Source organism: Nicotiana tomentosiformis, chromosome 12, assembly GCF_000390325.3.
Source record: "Nicotiana tomentosiformis chromosome 12, ASM39032v3, whole genome shotgun sequence".
NCBI classification, from domain to species: domain Eukaryota; kingdom Viridiplantae; phylum Streptophyta; class Magnoliopsida; order Solanales; family Solanaceae; genus Nicotiana; species Nicotiana tomentosiformis.
The window spans coordinates 63,790,849-63,815,108 of NC_090823.1; the positions used below are offsets into that span (position 1 = coordinate 63,790,849).

At 40.3% G+C, this 24,260-nt stretch overlaps 1 protein-coding gene across 1 annotated transcript; it reads right to left on the reverse strand.

Annotated features, from left to right (window-relative positions):
* Positions 1–2,671: 2,671 nt before the first annotated feature.
* On the reverse strand, positions 2,672–5,108 carry LOC138902762 (uncharacterized). The gene is made up of 3 exons (XM_070190659.1): positions 4,783–5,108; positions 2,805–2,864; positions 2,672–2,705 (listed from the first exon to the last, which is right to left on the reverse strand). The coding sequence occupies exons 1-3, from the start codon at positions 5,106–5,108 to the stop codon at positions 2,672–2,674; spliced, it is 420 nt and encodes a 139-aa protein (XP_070046760.1).
* Positions 5,109–24,260: the final 19,152 nt, after the last annotated feature.

Consider the following 24,260-nt stretch of genomic DNA (forward strand, 5'->3'; position numbering starts at 1 on the left):
AGGTGAACCAACAAACAATTCACAAATTCAAATCTCATAACACCATAACTAAGTCTAAAAAGAGATAATAACACAGTACAAGTCTAATGTTGTCAATGCTAGTGTAGAAATAACCAAACTACCCGAGCCCGGAAACTTATGTCATGATGTCATGAGCTATAATAGTATCAAAAAATACAAAAATTTAAATAATACATCACTATCTGACACAAATAAAACAGTAATTTAGAAAGTGACTTCTTGCACTGTTGTCGAATAAACAACTTTACCTCGAATCTCCAAGCCTACAATTAAACGGTCTCCTAGGTTTCACTAGTGTCAGGCTCAGTATCTGCATAAAAATCTACAGAAATGGAATATGAGTACAACTAACATATTACTAAGTAAATATCATGATAAATCCCAACGAAGCAGTGGCGAAATATTGTCAAGAAGATACAGTTCATAAGTATACACAATAACATAAGAAAAGCATAGAAGCAGTGTATAAAATATGCATAGTTTTAGCATGAGATAAAATACATGTTTTCATCAACTATCTAGTATAATGCACATGCCAATGCATCTAAATACAACATATATATAAGGATGTGCAAAAGTATCATCTTTACGACTGCATTACAAAGAGCCAAATATCAAGGGCGTTTTATAAATGCTCAATCTTTACAGTTATCTTGTACTAGACCATGTTTCCAACAATACCTGCACGTATTTCCAAAATCCACAAGCCAAAAAGTATGGACAACTCACATGCAACTCATAAGAAGGGCATGAACTACTCACGTGCTATAATTACATCAAGGGTTGGACCTAATATGAAAGTATAAATGATTATATATATTCCGACATACATATCTATATAATATTAAACTAGCATGTGAAAGACGCCTATAATATTACACTAGCATGGAGAAGATGCTTAAGTAGTCATGCAACTAGTATAAAATTTAAAAAACGTAAAGCATGTAAAGAGTATAAGAATATCAAACTACCCAAACATGAATAAAGCTGGTACACACATGTACGCTCGTCATCTCGCATATGCATTACCTCAAACACGTAGAACATATTAAGCATGTTCACTTAGAAAAAATTCCCTCAAGATGGAGTCAACCAAGATACATACTTTAATCTGGGCAAGAGTCAACCTTCAAATATCGCTTTACGTTGCTCAGAAGCCTCCAAATGTTTTTAATCTCGCCAAAAGTGCTAAACGATGTCAAATATAGTCGTATGACTCATTTCCATAAGAGAAGATTCAATCTTGGTCAGAGTCGATATAAGTCAACAAAAGTCAATTCCGGGTCCACGTGGTCAAACCTCAAAACAAATGTCAAATGCGGTTACTTATAACCTCTCGAGTTCAAATATAATTAGATTTTCAATTCGAGTCCAAATCAGTATTCGAATTTGAAAAAGTAATACATTTTCTTTAAGTTAAAATCCATATATTTACCTTTAGATTTCATAATTTAGGTGTTAAAATTCATAGATACTCATAATACATCATTAAAATTATGTGTGGATTAATTACCTTCAAGATGCAGGTGAAAATTAGTGACGGTTCCCAGAAATCCAACAATAGTAAAATGAGTTCAAAATTTCAAAATTAGATGTTTAAGTACCCTTTAAGCTAAAATGCAAATCGCAATAGCAATCAGCCCTCTTCGTGAAACATAGTATCCAGTTACCCTGCGCAAACCGTGATAGGGAGCCATGTGATTATAAAGGCCAAATGGCCTAGCTCCAGGTTTGCGTAAATGCGAGCTAGACCATGATACCACAATCCCAATTGCTCGTTCTTCGCGATAGCAACCCATGGTGCATCTGATCGCGATGCAAAAAAATTGAACCAGCAAATATTAGCTTTTCCAACTTTCTTTCAAATGCATCGCAATACCTCTGAGGCCCTCGAGTCTTAATTAGTGCATGCGTAAACATCCAAAAATACTACACATATCTAACTTAGATCTCGAAATGCATAAAGCTCATTTTTTTCAAATCGAGGACCTATGTCAACTTTTTGAACTTTAAAGTTTCAATTAGCATGCAAGTATACTGAAATGATCCCGAGCCTTTTCCAACCTATAGGAAGTCCTAAATTAAGGAACGGAGTGCTAAAACTCAAAATGGTCAATTGGGTTGTTGTTATAAGTTAGCCACCGTATTCCAACCTCTTCAAGACACTTCCACCTTTATGGAGATATCATATGAAGAACATACTTTTCTAATCTTATTATATTCTCATGGAATCTTGTGCCTCTTTGACTTAGTTTTGAGTGTAGTTGTAGTCTCTATTATGCACAAATTTTTGAAAAACTAAAATGTCATTTTCATGGTTCGAACTATCGAATAAATAGATAAAATGAAAATGTTTGACACATATAACTCATTAGGTCTCTTTGTTAAGTTCCATTATTTTCTAAGAGAGGTTGTGGGTTCAAATCCTTGTAGTTGCATGCATGTTGTTGTCATGACCCGAAATTCTCACCGCCTGGACCGTGATGGCGCCTAACATTCCACTTGCTAGGCAAGCCGACGTTAGAGAATTATTAAATCAATCTTTATTCAATTCAGTAAATAACAGCAAATAAGATAAAATAAAATACAGTGAGTGCAGAATAATATAAAACCTTCATTAATTACTACTATCCGGATTTGGAGTCACAATTCACGAACTTCTACGATTTACTACAAGTACAAGCCTGAAATAAATATAACTATTTGAACGAAAGAAACAATAAAGAAAAAATAAAGAAAAGATAGACGGGGACTTCAAGGTCTGCGAACGCCAACAGATCTACCTTGAGTCTCCGATGAACCGGTCTGAGCTGCTACGTCTCTCGATCAGCTGGGACCAATACCTAAATATGCACAGGAAGTGCAGAGTGCAATATCAGTACAACTGACCCCATGTACTGGTAAGTATCGAGCTTAACCTTGACGAAGTAGTGACGAGGCTATGACAAGACACCTACATAACAAACCTGTGCAATTTAACAGTATATGTACAAATAACAACTAAACATGTACTATTGGAAGGGGGAACATGCTGAGGGGAATACGAGATAGAGAACTGCAGCAGAATGGTAACTTGAACAACCAATATACTATAAACCAATAAGAACAAATAAATACAGTAAAGGAAAAATGCACGGCATCACCCTTCGAGCTTTTACTCTCAACCTCACCATAAAATCAATAGAAACGGCACGACATCACCCTTCGTGCATTAACTCTCATAACATGGCACGGCATCACCCTTCGTGCATTAACACTCACAATGTGGCACGGCATCACCCTTCGTGCATTAACACTCACAATATGACACGGCATCACCCTTCATGCATTAACACTCATAATATGGCACGGCATCGCCCTTCGTGCATTAACGCTCTCCCTTACCATAATGCAATGAACAAATAACAACAGAGAGATAGAATAACAAGTACAAGCCTTACTTTAATATTTGGTTCCACAATATCAACCTCAACTTCGGAATCAATATTCAGTTATCACCAAAAGATCCGTAAACATGATAAGAATGATCAATTTAACAATACTAGCCTAACAATGGATAATATGAACAAAGGAAGCTATAATTGCAGGAAATCAAACCCCACCCGCATACTTTAACCCAACTACAACGCATAAGTACCCGTCACCTCGCATATACGTTGTTCCCCAACATTTAAACATATAGCAAATAGAAAAACAAGTCCTATTCCCTCAAGTCAAGGTTAACCACGACACTTACCTCGCTCTGAAGACCAAACTCAAGGCTCAACCACGGCTTTTCCTTTAGAATCCACCTCCAAACCACTCATATCTATCCACAAACCACTCAATAATATCAATTATTGCTAAAAGAATCAATTAATATGGATAAATTTAGTTTTCCCAAACTTTCCCCCAAAAGGTCAAAAATCGACCCCGGACCCGCTTGGTCAAAACTCGAAGTTCAGACCAAAATCCATTTAGCCATTCACCCCGAGCCCGATTATATAATTTGTTTTAGAATCCGACCTCAAATAGAGGTCTAAATCCTCAATTTGCAAAACCCCCCAATTCTTCCTAAATCCCTAGTTTCTACCATGAAAGAACAAAGATTAGGGCGAGGATTTAAAGAGTACAAACATATGAATTGGTGTTGAGTTTTCCCTTCAAAATCGCACCTAGGCCGATCTCTAATGGAGAGTTTATGAAAAATGGGTAAAATTCTATTTTTGAAATGTTTTAAGGTCTGGGTGTCAAGCCTTCTTCGCATTCGCGAAGGGCCTGCCGCGTTCGCGATGTGCAGCAGCCTGAGTGGCTTTCGCGTTCGTATGTCCTCCTTCACATTCGCAAAGGCTGCTTCCCCCTGGCCTTTGCGTTTGCGAGCCAATGCACGAGTTCGCGTAGAAGAATGACTGACCCTCCCCCAAGTCCCTAAACTTCGTGTTCGCGAGAAGCTGGTCGCGTTCGCGAAGGGTAAGGCCCCCATTGGTTTGCGTTCGTGACCCATATACCGCGTTGGCAACCCATCTACTGCGTTCGCGACCCATCTTCCCCAGCCCAGTTCACTATTCACGTTCGCGAGAGTACCTTCGCGAACGCGAAGAAGAATATACCATATATCAGTTGAAGCAAAAACCAGCTATTTTTCTCTGATGCTCATACTTTACTTGATGAAAATTTAGACACCGAGCTACATATACAACTATATACTTCTTCATCCTCCTCGACCAATAATGCTGCCGCAAGTCCTGATACATCTTGGCAGCGCCCGGGTGAATAGAATACCGGGAACTGTGGGCCTCTTCAAGAACCAACTCACGAAGTCCATCCACATTAGGTACATAAACACGACTTTGCATCCTCAAAACTTCGTCATCTTCAATAGTAACCTGCTTGGCACCACCATGCCACATTGTGTCCCTAAGGACCAACAAATGAGAGTCGTTATACTGCTGATCTCTGATGCGCTCAGACAAAGAAGACCGAGCGACTGTACAAGCTAGAACACGACTGGGCACCGAAATATCCAACCTCACAAACTGGTTGGCTAAAGTCTGAACATCTAATGCAAGCGGCCTTTCACTGACTGGAATGAATGCAAGGCTGCCCATACTCGCTGCCTTTCTGCTCAAGGCGTCGGTCACCACATTGGCCTTCCCGGGGTGGTACAAAATAGTTATATCATAGTCTTTCAATAGTTCCGACCACCTCCTCTGCCTCAAATTGAGATCCTTTTGCTTGAACAAATACTGAAGGCTCCGATGATCCGTGAAAACCTCACCCGACACACCATAAAGATAGTGCATCCAAATCTTCAGCGCATGAACAATGGCTGCCAACTCTAAGTCATGGACAGGGTAATTCTTCTCATGAACCTTCAACTGCCGTGACGCATAGGCAATCACCCTGCCCTCCTGCATCAATACCGCATCGAGCCCAACACAGGACGCATCACAATATACCGTATAAGATCCTGAACCTGTGGGCAACACCAACACCGACACTTTAGTCAAAGCAGTCTTGAGCTTATGAACGCTCGCCTCACACTCGTCTAACCATCTGAACGGGGCACCCTTCTGGGTCAACCTAGTGAACGCGGCTGCTATAGATGAAAACCCCTCCATAAATCGACGGTAATAGCCCGCCAAACCCAAGAAACTCTTGATCTCTGTAGTTGAAGTGTGTCTAGGCCAGTTTTGAACTACCTCAATCTTCTTAGGATCTACTTGAATACCCTCTGCTGATACAACGTGCCATAAGAAAGAAACTGAATCCAACTAAAACTCGCACTTTGAAAATTTAGCATACAACTGGTTGGCTCTCAGTGTTTGAAGTACAATTCTGAGATACTGCTCATGCTCCTCTTGACTGCGGGAGTAGATTAAGATATCATCAATAAACACAATCACAAAGGAGTCTAAATAAGGCTTGAACACTCGGTTCATCAAATCCATAAATGCTGCTGGGGCATTTGTCAACCCAAAAGACATCACCAGAAACTTATAATGCCCGTAACGAGTCTGAAAATCTATCTTAGGGACATCAGATGCCTTAATCCTCAACTGATGGTAGCCAGATCTCAAATCAATCTTCGAAAATACCTTGGCACCCTGAAGCTGATCGAATAAATCATCAATCCTAGGCAATGGATACTTGTTCTTGATGGTGACTTTGTTTAACTACCGATAATCTATACATATCCTCATCGATCCATCTTTCTTCTTCACGAACAACACGGGTGCATCCCAGGGCGATACACTAGGTCTAATGATAGGGTATGGCAGAATGGAAATGGGCTGAGTTCCCGGAGCCAAGTCAATACAGAAATCAATATCCCTGTCGGAGGAATCCCCAACAAGTCTGTAGGAAACACCTCTTGGAACTCACAAACAACTGGCACCGAATCCATGGAAGGAATCTCCGCACTAGAATTGCGGACATAAGCCAAATAAGATAGACAATCCTTTTCGACCATATGAAGAGCCTTCACATAAGAGATAACCCTGCTGGGATAATAGCCAGGAGTCCCTCTCCACTCTAATCGAGGCAACCCGGCAAGGCTAAAGTCACTGTCTTGGCGTGATAATCCAATATAGCGTGATAAGGTGACAGCCAATCCATACCCAAAATGACATCAAAATTGACCATATCGAGAAGTAGAAGATCTATAATAGTCTAAAGACTCCCAATGGTGACCATACATACAACAATAAACACGATCTACAGCAATAGCATCTCCCACAGGTGAGGACACATGCACATGAGCACTCAAAGAATCACGAGGCACAACCAAATATGAAGCAAAATAGGATGACACGTAGGAATAAGTAGAATCCGGATCAAATAGAACTGAAGCATCTCTACTGCAAACTGAAACGGTACCTGTGATAACAGCATCAGATGACTCAGCCTCAGGCCTGGCTGGAAAAAAAGCATAACCCCATCACCCTGAACTACGTCCTTGGGAAGGCCTCTAACTGGCTGGCCTCCACCTCTAACGGCTTGACCTCCACCTCTAATAGTCTGGCCTCTACCTCTGGCTGCCTGACCCCTGCCTCTGGCTGGCTGAGAGGTGGTGCAGCTTTGACTGCTGACCCTGAAACTGACCCTGTCGACCTGAGTAACAACCATAAAAACTAGAGTGGAGGTGCACTAATAGGAGTTGGTGGTGCACTGTAGGCTAGCTAGTCGGAATAAGGCATATGAGGGCCACGACCACCCGAGGCACCGTGGGATGCCTGAAGTGCTGAATGAAATGGCCTGGGAGGATGGCCTCTACCAAAAGTACCCCTGCCTCCATATGAGGCACCGCTAAACCCCCCCGGAATGATGTGGTCTCTTGTCAGACCCCTAACCTCCCTAAGCAAGAACCATCTCGACTCGCCTGGCTACATTGGCAGCTGCCTGAAAAGAAATCTCACTCCTAGTCTCCTTATCCATCTGCAATCTGATGGGCTGAGCGAGTCCGTCAATAAACCTCCTCACCCTCTCTCTCTCGGTAGGAAGTATAAGATGAGCATGACAGGCGAAATCCACAAATCGGGTCTCATACCAGGTAACAGTCATACTGCCCTACTGGAGATGCTAGAATTGACGACAATGCTCATCTCTCAGTGTGATAGGGAGAAACTTCTCTAGAAAGAGCTGAGAGAACTGATCCCAAGTAAGAGAAGGCGATCCAGCTGGTCTGGTCAACAAATAATCTCTCCACCATTTCCTGGCGGAACCAGTCATCTAAAATGCAGCAAAATCCACCCTATTGGTCTCCACTATACCCATGTTCCGTAGCACATCATGACAGTTGTCAAGATACTCCTGGGGATCCTCTGAAGAAGCACCACTGAAGTGAACTGGAAAGAGCTTGGTAAACCTGTCTAATCTCCATAAAGCCTCAGAAGACATAACTGACCCATCACCGGTCCGTGCCGCAATAACCGACTGAACTACTCCGACTGGATGAGTGGCTGGAGTTTGATACTGGGGAGCCATCTGCTCCGGAGTATGAATAGCATGAATCTAGGCTCCTCCTCCATCTTGAGAGACAGATGGTGCCATGGGGTTTGCGCTAGTCTGGGCCACACTCTCCATAAGGCCCACCAAGTGGACCAAAGCATCCTGAAGCACCAGGGTGGCAATGAACCCCTCCGGGACCAGAGCTGGTCCGACAGGCATAGTCTGGGCTGTAAACTCCTCATCAAACTCTATCTGAGGCTCCACTACTGGTGTTGCTGCTCGAGCTCTGGGCTGAGCTTTGACCTGCCTCGGCCTCTGGCACAGCCTCGGTCTCGACCTTTACCCCTCGTAGGAGCTGCCACTGGAGGCTCTGGCTGCCATCTGTGAGAGAATAAGTGTAGAAGAGTTCAATTAGCATTGAGAGAACAAAAATCACACGACATAGAAGAATATAAGTGAAATTTATTCCTAAACTTTATAGCCTCAGGAAGATAAGCACAGACGTCTCCGTAACGATCCTCCAGACTCTACTAAGCCTGCTCGTGAATTGTGAGACCTAGGCAACCTAGTGCTGTGATACCACCTTGTCACAACCCATAATTCCCACTGTCGGGACCGTGATGGCGCCTAACATTCTACTTACTCGGCAAGCCGACGTTAGAGAATTATTAAACCAATCTTTATTCAATTAAGTAAATAACAGCAAATAAGATAAATGAAATACAGCGAGTGCGAAATAATATAAAAACTTCTTTAATTACTACTACCCGGATCTGGAGTCACAATTCACGAACATTAAGGATTTACTACAAGTACAAGTCTGAAAGAAATACAACTGTTTGAACGAAAGAAACAGTAAATAAAAAACAAAGAAAAGATATACGAGGACTTCAAGGTCTGCAAATGCCAACAGATCTACCTTGACTCTCCGATGAACCGGTCCGAGCTGCTAGGCCTCTCGATCAGCTAGGACCAATACCAAAATCTGTACAGGAAGTGAAGAGCGCAATATCAGTACAGTCGACCCCATGTACTGGTAAGTGTCGAGCTTAACCCTCGACGAAGTAGAGACGAGGCTATGACAAGACACCTACATAACAAACATGTGCAATTTAATAGTATATGTACAAATAACAGCTAAACATGTACTATTGGGAGGGAGAACATGCTGAGGGGAATACGAGATAGAGAACTGCAGCAGAATGGTAACTTGAACAACCAATATACTATGAACCAATACGAACAAGTAAAGACAGTAAAGGAAAAATGCACGGCATCACCCTTCGTGCTTTTACTCTCAACCTCACCATAAAATTAATAGAAACGGCGTGGTATCACCCTTCGTGCATTAACACTCATAACATGGTACGGCATCACCCTTCGTGCATTAACACTCACAATGTGGTACGGCATCACCCTTCATGCATTAACACTCACAATATGGCACGACATCACCCTTCATGCATTAACACTCACAAATATGGCATGGCATCACCCTTCGTGCATTAACGCTCTCCCATACCATAATGCAATGAACAAATAACAACAACGATATAGAATAACACGTACAAGCCTTACTTCAATATTTGGTTTCACAATATCAACCTCAACTTTGGAATTAATACTCGATTATCACCAAAAGATCCGTAAATATGACAAGAATGATCAATTTAACAATACTAGTCTAAACATGGATAATATAAACAAAGGAAGTTATAATTGCATGAAACAAAACCCCACCCGCATACTTTAACCCTACTACAATGCATAAGTACTCGTCACCTCACATATACGTTGTTCCCTAACATTTAAACATATAGCAAATAGACAAACAAGTAATATTCCCTCAAATCAAGGTTAACCACGACACTTACCTCGCTCCCAAGAATAAACTTAAAGCATAACCACGACTTTTAGTTTAGAATCCACCTCCAAACCACTCGTATCTATCCACAAATGACTCAATAATATCAATTATTGCTAAAGGAATCAATTACTATGCATAAGTTTAGATTTTCCAAACTTTTTTCCAAAAAGTCAAAAATCGATCCCGGGCCCGCTTTGTCAAAACCCAAAGTTTGGACCAAAATCCATTTACCCAGTTACCCCCGAGCCCGATTATATAATTAGTTTCGGAATACGACCACAAATTGAATTCTAAATCCCCAATTTGTAAAAAGCCCCAATTCTTCCTACATACCTAGTTGTCTACCAGTAAAGAACAAAGATTAGGGTTAGGAATTTAATGGGTGTTGAGTTTTCCCTTCAAAATCGCACCTAGGCCGAGTTCTAATGGAGTGTTTATGAAAAATGGGTAAAATCCCGTATTTGAAATGTTTTAAGGTCTGGGCGTCAGGCCTTCTTCGCGTTCGCGAAGGGCCTGCCGTGTTCGCGATGTGCAGCAGCCCGAGTGGCTTTCTCGTTCGCGAGTCCTCCTTCACGTTCGCAAAGGCTACTCCCTCATGGCCTTCGTGTTCGCGAGCCAATGCACACGTTTGCGTAGAAGAATGACTGACCCTCCCCCAGGTCCCTAAAGCTTCGCGTTCGCGAGAAGCTGGTCGCGTTCGCGAAGGGTAAGGCCCCCATTGCTTCACGTTCGCGACAAATCTACCGCGTTCGCGATGAAGAAAATCTTTCCCTCCTCAGTTCACTCTTCGCGTTCTCGAGAGTACCTTCGCGAACACGAAGAAGAACACACCAGATATCAGCTGAAGCAAAAACAAGATTTTTTTTCTAAGTTTCAAAACACCCGTAGCCTATCCGAAACTCACCCGAGCCCTCAGGACTCCAAACCAAACATGCACACAAGTCCAAAAATATCATACAAACTCGCTCGTACAACCAAAATTTTAAAATAATGCCTAGAACTACGAATCGGATACCAAATCAAATAAAATTTTTAAGAAGATTTTAAAACATCTATTTTCACAACCGAATATCTGAATCGCGTCAAACTAACTCCGTTTCTCACCAAATTTCACAAAAAAGTCATAAATATAATAATGGACATGTACCGAGCTCCGAAACAAAAATACGGACTCGGTATCAACAAGACCAAATATCAGTCAATTCTAAAAATTATTAAACTTTCAAACTTTTAATGTTTTTTAAAATTCCATATCTCGAGTTAGCGACCTCGGAATTCGATTTTGGGGATAAGCCCATGTCCCAAATTGCGATACGGACCTACCGGGACCGTCAAAATATGAATCCGAGTCTGTTTACTTAAAATATTGCCCGAAGTCAACTCAAATTAATTTTTAAGGCACAAATTTTTATTTTTATCAGTTTTTAACATATAAGCCTTCCGAAATAACACCCGGACTACGCACGCAAATCAAAAAAGGCTAAAATGAGGTTTTTGAGACCTCGAAACATAGAATTAGGTTCTAAAATATAAGATTACCTATCGGGTCATCACATTTGGGTTTAAGATTTTGTGCCTTACCTGCTTAAAAGTATGTATGTTGGTAGATTTGAACCATTAACCTCTTATATAGTTAGGGTAAACTAAACCAAAAAGTAGTTTCTATGGGTGTTGTCCATTGTAGGTTTTCTCCCTATTTTTATCTTTCATCTTCCATTACTAGAAATTTACTATTTTTCTACCGACGTTCCTATTAGAATTTCGTTGGGAATTGAAAAATTCCATACGTGTCAGGAACATTTTGATGTATTCACCGTGAAACTCCAAATGGATTTTCGATGGAGTTTCATAAATTAAGCTCGATAAGAAATGGTGAAGAATTCACTAAATTTCTAATGGAATCCATAGGAAAACTAAATTAATATAAATTCTATTTATTTTTGAAAAAAGGGTCATATTTGCCCCCTCTGCTATCGAAAATAAGCTACATTCACCCTCAGGGGGAAGGGGGGTTAAATGGCTTTGTCCCAACTTAAAAAAGACCGATTGTCGTAAAAGTGAAACTCCAATTTCTAATTAGTATGCACGCGACCCATACTAATAACTTACCGATTTAAAAACAAAAGGAAAATTGAACCCATTCCACCACTTTTTCACATTCTTTACTCCATCTTCATCACCTTCCTCCCTCCTTTATAACACCAGCAACATCCTTATTCCAGCATGAACCACCACATGTTTTTCAATATTTACCTTCAGAGCAAACTCCATTTACGTTACTTTCTTTCTCTCTAAAGAATCAATACAAACTTTCTTACTTCTTTTCTTTTTCTTTCTCATTGCCTTTATTTTCTTTTCTCTGTCAAAATTCCATGGCTTAGCTCCAAAATTTAGAGACAATTGCTACATTGGTGATGAAGTTTGATGGTTGACCACCCCTTTACTACTAATCTAATTCCATCCTTTCTATGGACCTCTAATCAGAAAAAAACAATGAGCTCAAATAAATATAAAAGGAAAGGGAAAAATGAAGGGTTTCATGGAAGGTAGAAAATTGTGATAATTTGTGGTGGTGGTAGTATGTAAATTTTTATTATGGATTTTCATGAAATTGGGTATTATCATTTGGGGTTGTAGGGAAGAAGACCATGATAAAAAAAGAAAATAACAAAAATTAATGAGAAAAGAAAAAAAAGAGGAAAGATTAAGAAAACAAATTAAGTTTAATTTTCCTTTTCTGTTTTGGAACGAGTGAGTTATTAGAATGGGTCGAGTGTTTTACTTTTGCGATGCGTTTGTCGCATTTGCGAGCATCGCAATTGCGATCCGGATGTCGCAAATGCTTATTGAGTTGGCCGAGTTGAGGTAAGTGTCTTGTCTAACCTTGTGTGGGGGAAACCACCCCTTAGGAATTGAGTTAATTATGCTATCTTGTTATGTGAAAGCCGTGTATGCAAAGTGACGAGTGGGTACACGGTCTATATGTGGTATTGACCGGTTTATATTGTATCGTCTCTTCCCATGCCTTTGATTAAATTGTCATACCATGAGGTATCTCGTTGTTACGCTACTCTCACATGCTCTATTTGCCGTTGTTAGCACTTATTGTACCTCTTGATTGTTGTTTGGCCCTTATATGCCTTAGCTGAAGTTATTTCCTTCCGTATTGCCTTGTTACCTCTTAATTGTTGAGTTCTTCTATGACTATGTGCATATTTGCTACATGTCTAAATTGTTGTGATTGCCTGCTAGTTATCATGTGCCTTACTTGTCTTGTCATTTTGTAAAGGTTGTTGTATTTCTTTGAGTTTACGTGGTTCCCTTGTTGCCGTGTACTCATACCCTTGATTGTAGAAATTCTAGTAAATTTAGTTATTGAATTGTTGTTGTTGATTTAAATTATTGTACGGAGGATCGGGTTGTATGCCGCAACAGGTGAAATAAGGGTGGTGGTGGAATAAGGGAGGATATTTATATTGTGATATTGTTATTATACGGTGGGATCGGGTTGCACGCCGCAACAGGTGAAATAAGGGTGGATTATTATGGTGAAATAAGGGTGAATTATGATATTGATATTATATGGTGGGATCGGGTTGCGCGCCTGTCACGACCCAAAATCCAACTACTCGTGATGGCACCTAATCCAACTCGCTAGGTAAGCCAACTTTCAATAATCAAATTCCAATAACAATTATTAAACCAATTTAAGTGAATAAAGATCTTAATCTTATAAATCCCCCAAGAACTGGTAGTACAAATCATGAGCTTCTAAGAATAGAGTATACAAAGCGGAAATGAAATAAATACATAGTCTATTTGAATAATATTTAAACAGAGCTTTTATAAATCTAAGTCTACCCTGAACAAGAGGCAGCTACAATAGGAACACAAGTACTTCTTCAGGTCCCGCAACCATCAAGCACAACAACAACAACCAACATCTGCACGCAATGTGCAGAAGTATAGTATCAGTAAAACCGACCATATTTACTGAGTAAGTAACAAACCTAGTCTTAGGTTGAAAGTAGTGACGAGCTTCCACCAAGGTCGGAGTCCAACATCCATAATCAACAATAGTTCATAACAATATTGAAAAAGTAATACCAGAAGTAACTCAGAGAATAAATGCTTAGCTAAATAATGACTTCTGAAAATAGTTCTGCCTTTCAAGTAAATTAATGAAAACCCAAATCATTTACCGAAGTTACCAAAAATGTGAATAAGTTTGAAAACAGTAACTTTCTCCAAAAATCCTTTCATTAATAAATAAAATATCTCATTTTCTTTCCAGATAACTAGTGTAAAACAAATTAATCACTATGCACACCTGTCAACATGTGTGAGAAATCATGAATAATGTGATACTGTACAGCACGAGAAAAACACATCTCTATGCATATATATCATGTGTGCATGTCAATGTAATGTATCTCAGAGATTGTACTCATGTACTCACACTCTCAGAGTACTCAATCTAACTATCTCGAATTCTCTCTCACTATGCTCAACACACTCAATCACTCAGCGCTATACAATACCTGCTGCGGCGTGAAGCCCGATCCCTGTTTATAGTCGACTGCGCTCACTGGGGGTGTGTACAGACTCATTAGGGGATCCAATAGCCCAAGCGCTATAAGCACGGACAACTCACGTGTTGCACGAACAACTCACGTGTTGCACGGACAACTCACATGCTATAATATCATATCTGGATCCGCACGGACAACTCACGTGCTGCACGGACAACTCACGTGCTATAATATCTGGATCAGCACGGACAACTCACGTGCAATAGTATAATATATAGATCCACAAGGCCAACTCACGTGCAATAGTATAATATATATAAAGTCAACATGGCCTGCTGCGGCGTGCCTCCCGATACCAAAAATATTCTCGCAATCAGGCCCTCGGCCTCCCTCAATCATCAATCTCTCCAGTCTCTCTCTCATGGGCTCACAATGTCATGAGAATAGCCCAAAATGATGATATGATGTATCAATAAATAACAACAGAAACTGAGATATGATATATAATAAAATGAATATGACTGAGTATGAATTTTCAATTTAAACAAATAATTCACAGCAATATGACCTTTGTGGGTCCCGATAATTCTGGCACATAGCCTCAACATGATTTTTAATATGCTTTTCAGCTCAATTTCTTTAACTCATAAAACCGCATGGAAAATGCCAAGATCATTTTACTATAGAATTTCACAGAATCAATTATGTCACAATTTCTATAGTGCACACCCATACGCCTGTCACCTAGCATGTGCGATCACCTCCCAACAATTCACGAAATATATATATTCAGGGTTCATACCCTCAGCTCCAAGATTAAAAGAGTTACTTACCTCGAACAAGCCGAATCAAATGTCGAGCAAGCTAAACAATGCTCCAGAAATCCCATTACGCGCGTATCAACTTCCAAACGGCTCGAATCTAGTCACAATTAATTTGATTCATCCCACAAAATTTATAGGAATTAATTCCATATCAAAATACTAATGCCCATCCAACCACGAGTCCAACCATATAAATTTCACCAAATTCCGACATCAACTCGACCCTCAAATCTTCAATTGAAGTCTTTGAAGATTTCTACCATTTTCAACCCAATCTTTACCCATTTGAACTCAAGACTCTTTCCATAAACCTTATTGATATGTATAAATAATACTCTTACTCCCAAGAATTATACTCTTAATCACCCATCATTAACCTTGAAGATCAGGGGTTAGAACCTTACCTCTTTGATGAAGAACTTAAGGGATTTCTCGTTGGATTTCAAGGCTTGGACAAGAATTTGATGAACAAGACACTTCATCTACTTTATCTCTCTATAACACTCTCACTTCTCTCTAAAATCATCAGATAATTGTCCTAAAATAAGCCCCAAAACTTATTTATCAAAATGGGGTCGGGTTATGAAAATAGAAAAATTAACCCTCCGAAAGCAGGTCTGTGATCGCATAATGGACCGCAGAATGGGTATGCGGGCCGCAAAATTGATCGCAAAATTGGTGCCCAGAACTGGGCTCTTCTGGTCCATTCTTCGACAACTTTGCGGTCGCAGAAGCAGTTTTGCGATCGCATAATTGGTCGCAGAATTGTATTTTTCCAGATGACGAACGGTTTGAAGCGTTAGAAACTAGATTCAAAGATCGTTCATTTTATAGGTAATACACCATATAACACTTCGTGTCATGAGGGTTATGATCATTTGAAGTTAGGTCTTGTGCGAACTCACTTGACTTTAGTCTATTATGAAATTTCCAACTTCTACATTTGATGCCAAAACCTACCGAATCAAGTCCGATTGACCTCAAATTTTGCACACAAGTCATTAATGACATAACGTACCTATTCCAATTTCCAGAATCAGATTCCGACCCCAATATCAAAAAGTCAACCCCTCGGTTAAACTTTCCAAAAATTAAACTTTCGCCATTTCAAGCCTAATTCTACTACGGACCTCCAAATAATTTTTTAAACACGCTCCTAAGTCCAAAATAACCATACGGAGCTATTGGAATAATCAAAACTCCATTCCGGGATTGTTTACACATAAGTCGACATCCGGTCACTATTTTAACTTAAGTTTTCAATTATGAGACTAAGTGTCTCATTTCACTCCGAAATCCTTTCGGACCCGAACCAACTAACCCGATAAGTCAAAAATCAAATGTAAGGCATAAATTGAGCAGTAAATGGGGGAACATGGTTATAATTCTCAAAACGACCGGCCGGGTCGTTACATTCTCCCCCACTTAAACATACGTTCGTCCTCGAACGTGCCATGAGTTGTTTCCAAGCCACCACATCACTGTTCCATCTTACCACGCACGTACCCGGGGTGATCCCATGCCACCCTATTCCGTGTAAATTGTATAGGCCTCACAACACAACATAATTAAAAATCATTACTTCAACCTTAACCCATAAACCATGGAATTCAATTTCCAACATTCAGAATTTCGTTTCAAGACCTAAATCTCACATCAACACGCTGTATGAGTCTGAACAAGCTGTATTGAGCCATAACCATAACCCCATATATAATCACTTAACATATTACATAACTCGCATACTCGAAGCACCATTTTCTATCACATTAACTACTCCAAAGTAACCCGGTAATAGTATTAAACCCCATATCAAACAAAACCTCGTTCTAAAACTTTTGCACACTGCTGATAATGAAAGAAACACATAGAAATCTCAAGACTTCTTATCAGATCAACAAGTAATGGAGCTCTCTCGCCCCAACCAGAACCATAATCACTTTCTAAGCCGAATTTTAATATTATATTCCCGAATATACCGTTTCAAACCTGATAGTACTCATTCTAGGTCCAATGACCTTATATTATTAAACAAAACTACCCCACAGACACGCCATAACAATATAGCTCTAGCCACTACTGCACAATCCGTGTACCCAAATATGGGAGATGTCTCAAGGAAGAGAACCATATTGCAAGTTCAACAAGCACCACCACAACCACAATGTTACAACCAACTCCTCAAATTTCGTCACGAGGATAACCGTAGGCGCATGTGCACAATTGCAGAGGAATGAAATTAATAAATCAGATAAATTATCATAGAAATAAAATTCCCACACACGGCACGGATGACTCACGTGACAATAATATGAATCGCCCGGCATGGTCACATGCCTCTAGTCCCAGCATATCATACAAGAGCAATTAAACAAGTACACGTGTATATGATAATGAAATAAGATTCTCATGCTCCTGGACTGGTATAAATGCCATAGTGTAAGCATGTGTAAAGTCCGTTATCACACTTCAAATCGGCAATTTAATGCAGAAATAGTAACTACCCCGTTTATTCAGAGAATTAGCCTCGTTGTAACCACAAGTGTAGCCCTGATAGTTCTCAACAAAGGTAAGAACATGAGAAACGTTATAACCTTATGCTTAAGAGTCAACTCTAGGCAAATCAAAGCCTAAGCATTCTTTCGAGTACAAATACCTGCCCCAATGCCCGCACATTGGCTCAAACCTCACATATATGCACCCTTATAGCGCATAGCTATCACAAATAATTAACGCAACCACTGCATCCACTGAGTTAAAATAAAATACTCACCTCAAATAGGCCACAACCCGAAACAATATACTTTTGAAAATACCTTATTTGAGTCTAAGGCCGTTTCATTCACTTTCCTGATACCGAAATATAAAATCCATAATGATATACAAAAAATGCCACAAGTCTCGACAACATCCAACTTAAATCTCAAATTTTAGCAATAAACAAATACGCCAAAAAATTTCAATTGTTATATATTAACTCTTGAATCCATTAGAACTTTCTCGAGAGTCACCCCATTTGTTCAAATCCACATTACACTGCACAAATGGGCCAAAAGACACGTGCCCCATTAGCACAACAACACTCCAAGAAGTAACTCTACTTTAATACCACCTATCGAATTCATACTCCGTGCGCACTACATCATTCACAAATAAGAACTCACTCATCCCACGATTTTCATATACTCATGAGTCCAATATAACCCGTATCCAGGAATTTACTTATTCAAGTCATCCTCGATCTCAACTTCTGCAAGTCATAACTAACCCACCAGTATGCCTCAGCCCAAAACTAAACCATTACATATAACCATGCAATTGAATTATCAATAGCAGGCTCCCCCACTTGGCTTAAACCCATAGATTAAAACATTCCATAGCTCACAATATCAATACTCTATTACTGTATAATGCCACAGTCAGTTCAACAAAACTTCTTCTCAAACACATGCAATGCCAATCATAAAACAAAAAAATACCCCAAATCATTCGCTAAGCTCGCAATCATTCTCTTGACACTCAAGTCAACTTTCTCAGCCAGATTCAAATTCAAATCTCCAAACATATGCCCTGCTGGTAGAAAAGAAACTCTCCACTCACATATAAGGAACATACCTACGTAGATTACTCTACAGGGGATAACCCACCTGCTTAGCCTCAAATTGGTATCTTGTTATACCCTTTCGCAGTCACAATTACTACGCAATCGCTTAATCTTTCCAAGTCCAAAATTATTAACAAGACATGAGAATTTAGTTTGTCCCAGAATTTAACAACGTGAAAGATCCTTTTAAACATTCATACTCGAGACTGTAGGTCACATCAAATTGAAAATCAAGCACCCAATGACCTTTCCTTTACATTTCAAGGAAACACTTCTCGTCACATTCAAATCGTCTTAACATATCCCGCGGTCACATCATACCCATCACACAACTATTCCACCGCTCATCGAGCCATAAATTCCACCAGTAGCGTCATTATCGGACATATGTGTCCAATTGTACAAGTTACAACTGAAGCTACCGAGCTTAAGCTGTGGTCTAACCATGGCCTCAAGTCCTCCAGACTAGCACATCACCAAAACACATAATACACATCTCGCACATCATCCCTGAAATCACAAGGCGGCGATACACAACTGATACCGAGCGCTCATACGCATATACGAATGCATAGAAGGAACTCAAAAAGTTATATTTCTAGCTGAATCAATTCCACACGATAAAGAAAGAAGATGGGAAATTATCCTAAATGCCTTGTAGCCTACCGAAGATAAGTATGGATGTCATCAAACCGATCCGCAAGACTCTAGTAGACACTTGCTCATGATTTGTATAACCTATGAATCTAGAGCTCTGATACCACCTTGTCACGACCCAAAATCTAACTAGTCGTGATGGCACCTAACCCAACCCGCTAGGTAAGCCAACTTTCAATAATCCATTTCCAATAACAATTATTATACCAATTTAAGTGAATAAAGATCTTAATCTTATACACCCCCAAGAACTTGTAGTACAAATCACGAGCTTCTAAGAATAGAGTATACAAAGCGGAAGTGAAATAAATACATAGGCTATTTGAATAATACATACACAGAGCTTTTATAAATCTAAGGCTACACTGAACAAGAGGCAGCTGCAACAGGGACGCAGATACATCTTTAGGTCCCGCAATGTGCAGAAGTGTAGTATCAGTACAACCGACACCATGTACTGAGTAAGTAACAAACCTAGCCTTAAGTTGAAAGTAGTGACGAGCTTCCACCAAGGTCGGAGTCCAACATCCATAACCAACAATAGTTCATAACAATATTGAACAAGTAATATAAGAAGTAACTCGAAGAATAAATGCTCAGCTAAATCATGACTTCTGAAAATAGTTCTGCCTTCCAAGTAAATTAATGAAAACCCAAATCATTTACCGAAGTTACCAAAAATGTGAATAAGTTTAAAAACAGTAAATTTCTCCCAAAATCCTTTCAATAATAAATACAATATCTCATTTTCTTTCCATATAACCAGTGTAAAACAAATGTATCACTATGCCCATCTGTCAACATATGTGAGAAATCATGAATAATGTAATACAGCATGAAGAAAACACATCTCTATGCATAGATATCATGTGTGCATGTCAATGCAATGTATCTCAGAGATTGTACTCATCTACTAGCACTCTCAGAGTACTCAATCTCACTATCTCGCATTCTCTCTCACTATGCGCAGCACACTCAATCACACAGCGCTATACAATACCTACTACAGCGTGCAGCCCGATGACTGTTTATAGTCGACTGCACTCACTAGGGATGTGTACAGACTCATGAGGGGCTCCTTGTTACACCCTATATTTCCGTACGTAACAATGCGTCGTAAGAAAACTAATGTAGGACCAAAAATGAGATAATATTTAAAAGTATATAAAGTAAGTTAATCATGTTACCTCTGAGGTTACAAATATTGAAGATCATGAATAACAAGTACAAAGAGGGTTGGACAGTTCAGAAGCTAAAGCGATTAAATAAAATAATGTTTCGTCGAAAGTCGACAAGTTGGAAATGTTATAACATGTACCTTTGGGGTGAGACTAGGGTGATTAACATGATAAGGAGATTATGTTATGATTTATATTAGTCGTATGAAATCCGTGTGTTATGTTTTGAAGTCAAGCGAGTTGTGGAACAAAAGTCGATGAAAGTCATCACAAGTTACATTCATAAGTTTTACTGAAACTTTTGGTCAAATGTAACTGCAATTTTCTCCCAATATACTTGGAGTTATAGAGTGTTCCACCAATCAAATTAAAGATCTATGAGTCTATTTTCCAACGCATTAAACCGTTTATCAATACGACATCGGAGTAGAGAGATATGGGCATTCTTGCGATACTGCACAAGCTGCTAGGTGACAAGTAGGTGTGTCACCTACTTGCTTAAATGAGAGCCCCAAAAATGGGCCATTTCGGGTCGTCCAAAGAGGCCTTTTAAGGGCCTATTTTCTTCATATATTAGACTTAAAATAGAACATAATAACCAGATATAAGCTCTGCAAAGAATCCTCCTAAAAATTTCCCACAAACCCTAATTGATTTTCTCTCCCTTTCAAGTTCTAATTGGAGGTAAAACCTTGAGTTTGAAGAACCAAGATAAGAGCTGAGTTATCCAACAAATAAGGTGAGTTTACTGCTCTCTTTCATCCAATTGTTCTTCTGTAAATTCATGGTAAGTCGTTCTATACTTGTAAGAACTCACGGGACGGTGATCGGAAGCGGTGAGTTCGAGTTATTCACTTGTAGCGGACTGTTTTGTAGACTGTTTTGTGTTGCTGTTGGGCTGCGTGTTTTACTACTGTTTTGTGGAGTTTTGGAGGAGGAAGGGGGTTTATAAACACCATATAAATGTAGGGTGGTTGGCTGGTCGTTCGTCATAACATTTTCGGGTCGTTTGACACTACTACGGTGGTCGTTTTGTGTACGAAGAGATTGGGGTGTGTTAGGCTGTTTTGTAGTATTTGATGGTGTATATAGGGCTGGAAAATGATGTATATATGTTGTTGTTGTTCTGTTCTTGTATTGTTGGTGTTATCTTGAATTTGGAGGAAGTAAGGATTATAGGGGAGATGCTGCCCGTTTTAATACAAAATAAGTTTGTCATTCGTTGTGCGATAGTAGTACCTTTCGTAACTTAACGATAGTATTATTATCATTCTTGTAGATTAAGGTGCAAAGAGGTGAGTTCAACTTGGTGATTGGAAAGATTGTGATAAGGTATGTTAAGGCTAAGCCCTTCCTTCATTTTGGCATGATCTCGTAGCTACATGTGTTAATAATGAGACATAAAGAGAAGTTCGTATTCATGAATTTATTCACATTATTCTAGTCTCATAAGTTACAATATTATTCCTTATCGGGACTTCATATTCAGTTTAGTTTTGTCTTTATTCAGTCAAGAGAGCAGAGGGTCTATATATATATACAGTATTACACCATTTTCACCACCATCGAGCTATAATCGGTGGGCAGGCCCCTATTGGGCAACCTCTGATCAGATGGTAAGTTACATATACCGAGCCTACTATGGCCGAGCGCCTATGAGCGAGCCCAGGATGGTCGAGATACAGAGCCCAGTATGGCCGAGCACCTATGAGCGAGCCTACTACGGCCGAGCATTTACACGTACCGAGCCTTATAGGGCCAGACATTTATTTTACTTACTATATTGAAGGAGTTTAGTCACTATCAGCAGGTAAGTATATCTCCAGATCATCTTTGACTCCCAGTTACTTCCAGTTATTATATTATCAGTTCAGTTTCGATTTTCAGTTATGTTATTAGCTTACATACTCGGTACATTATTTCGTACTGACGTCCCTTTTCCGGGGACGCTGCATTTCATGCATGCAGGTTTAGATAGACAGACGAGTAGACCTCCTTAGTAGGTGTTTCCAGAGTTTAGCCTGATCGGTAAGCTCCACATCCTTCGGAGTTATCGGGTCTAGGTTTTTGTGTGCATCTTATGTATGTATTTATATATATAATATGGGTAGGTCGGGGCCCTATTCCGATCACAATATATCTATCAGTAGAGGCTTGTAGACATATCCTGTTGGTTAGTGCAGTATGTTGGGTTTGTAGGCCTAGTATGTATAATTTGGTGGTTTGTCAGCTGTAGTAGCTATGATGACCTTTTCAGCCTAGCTTTATATTGATGTTTAGTTAGCGCTAGTTTCCATTCAGTTTTATATTTTGCTTCGAAAATTGTCTTGCAAGGTGGCCCCATGGCCAAAGTATGACATTATGTTTTTCAGAGTCCCTTAGTCGCAATTTGGTACGCCAGGTTAGGTGAGGCACCGGGTGCTTGTCTCGCTCCTAGGTTCGGGGCGTGACAAACTTGGTATCAGAGCAGTTCTGTCCTAGGGAGTCTACAAGCCGTGTCTAGTAGGGTCTTGTTTATAGATGTGTTGTGCACCACATTATATAAGCAGGGCACTACAGGGCATTTAGGAGTTGGTTACCCTTCTTTGAAATCTAAATCGTGCTACAGAACTGAGTTATAGGAAATTTGAATTAAACTTATGTGTTGGTGTTTGCATGCACAGATGACGGTGACTAGGAAGACTACGGCTAGCCAGAGGAGAGATACAGCAGTAGGTGAGGGGACCAGCAGGGTACCCCCAGTAGATGGGGCCCAGTCTGAGGCTCAAGGTGAGACCCCTACTCAGCCATTACCGGCTCCTCCACCAACTACGGAGATTCCTAGGGAAACCGCACATCCAGTTCCCCCTCCACTTCCATCAGATCAGGACTTGAGGAGTGCGGTGCATTTGTTGACACAGTTGGTAGCTACCCAGCAACAGGCTAGGGCATCAGCTAGTGCAGGAACTTCTGAGGGGTCTGGGAGTTCAAGGGTCCGAGAGTTTATTGCTTTGAGTCCCCCAGAGTTCACGGGGACAGATCAGAGGGAGGACCCGCAGGATTTCATAGATCAGCTTCACAGGATCTTTCGTGTTATGCATGCCACGGAGAAAGAGGCAGTTGAGCTAGCAGCTTTTCGACTCCGAGATATAGCCATCCTTTGGTACGAGGGATGGGAGAGGTCCAGGGGACGTGATGCACCTCCAGCTATTTGGGAGAATTTTTCAGATGCCTTCCTTGACCAGTACTTACCACGGGAGATCCGACAGGCTCGAGTCGATCAGTTTCTAGCCCTCAAGCAGGGTAATATGAGTGTTCGAGAGTATAGTCTCCGTTTTGACTCATTGGCCAGATATGCACCATCCATAGTTGCTACTATATGGGACAGGATTCACAGGTTTATAGCAGGGTTAGCCCCAGAGTTAACCGAGGCATGTGCCACCGCTGCATTGCAGGATAGTATGGATATCTCCCGGATTTAGGCATTCGCCCAGAATATAGAAAGGGGTAGGCGTCGGCAGTAGGGTACAGAGAGGGCTGAGCAAGGGCAACGTAAGAGGATGAGATTTCCCAGGTCTCAGGAGCAATATCAGGGTATTTATAGGACCCAGTACTTCAGACGGCCACCTAGGCCTCCGCCACCTCAGTTACAGGGTAACAGGTATGACC

Excerpts from the sequence above, each read along its gene's own strand:
- LOC138902762 (XM_070190659.1), bottom strand. The coding sequence starts at position 5,108 with ATGGGCAGCCTTGCATTCATTCCAGTCAGTGAAAGGCCGCTTGCATTA. Across the intron at positions 2,865-4,782 it reads GAAGAGGCCCACAGTTCCCG|GTATTGGTCCCAGCTGATCG; the intron begins GTATTCTATTCA and ends GTGCATATTTAG. Across the intron at positions 2,706-2,804 it reads CGGTTCATCGGAGACTCAAG|GCTTGTACTTGTAGTAAATC; the intron begins GTAGATCTGTTG and ends TATTTATTTCAG.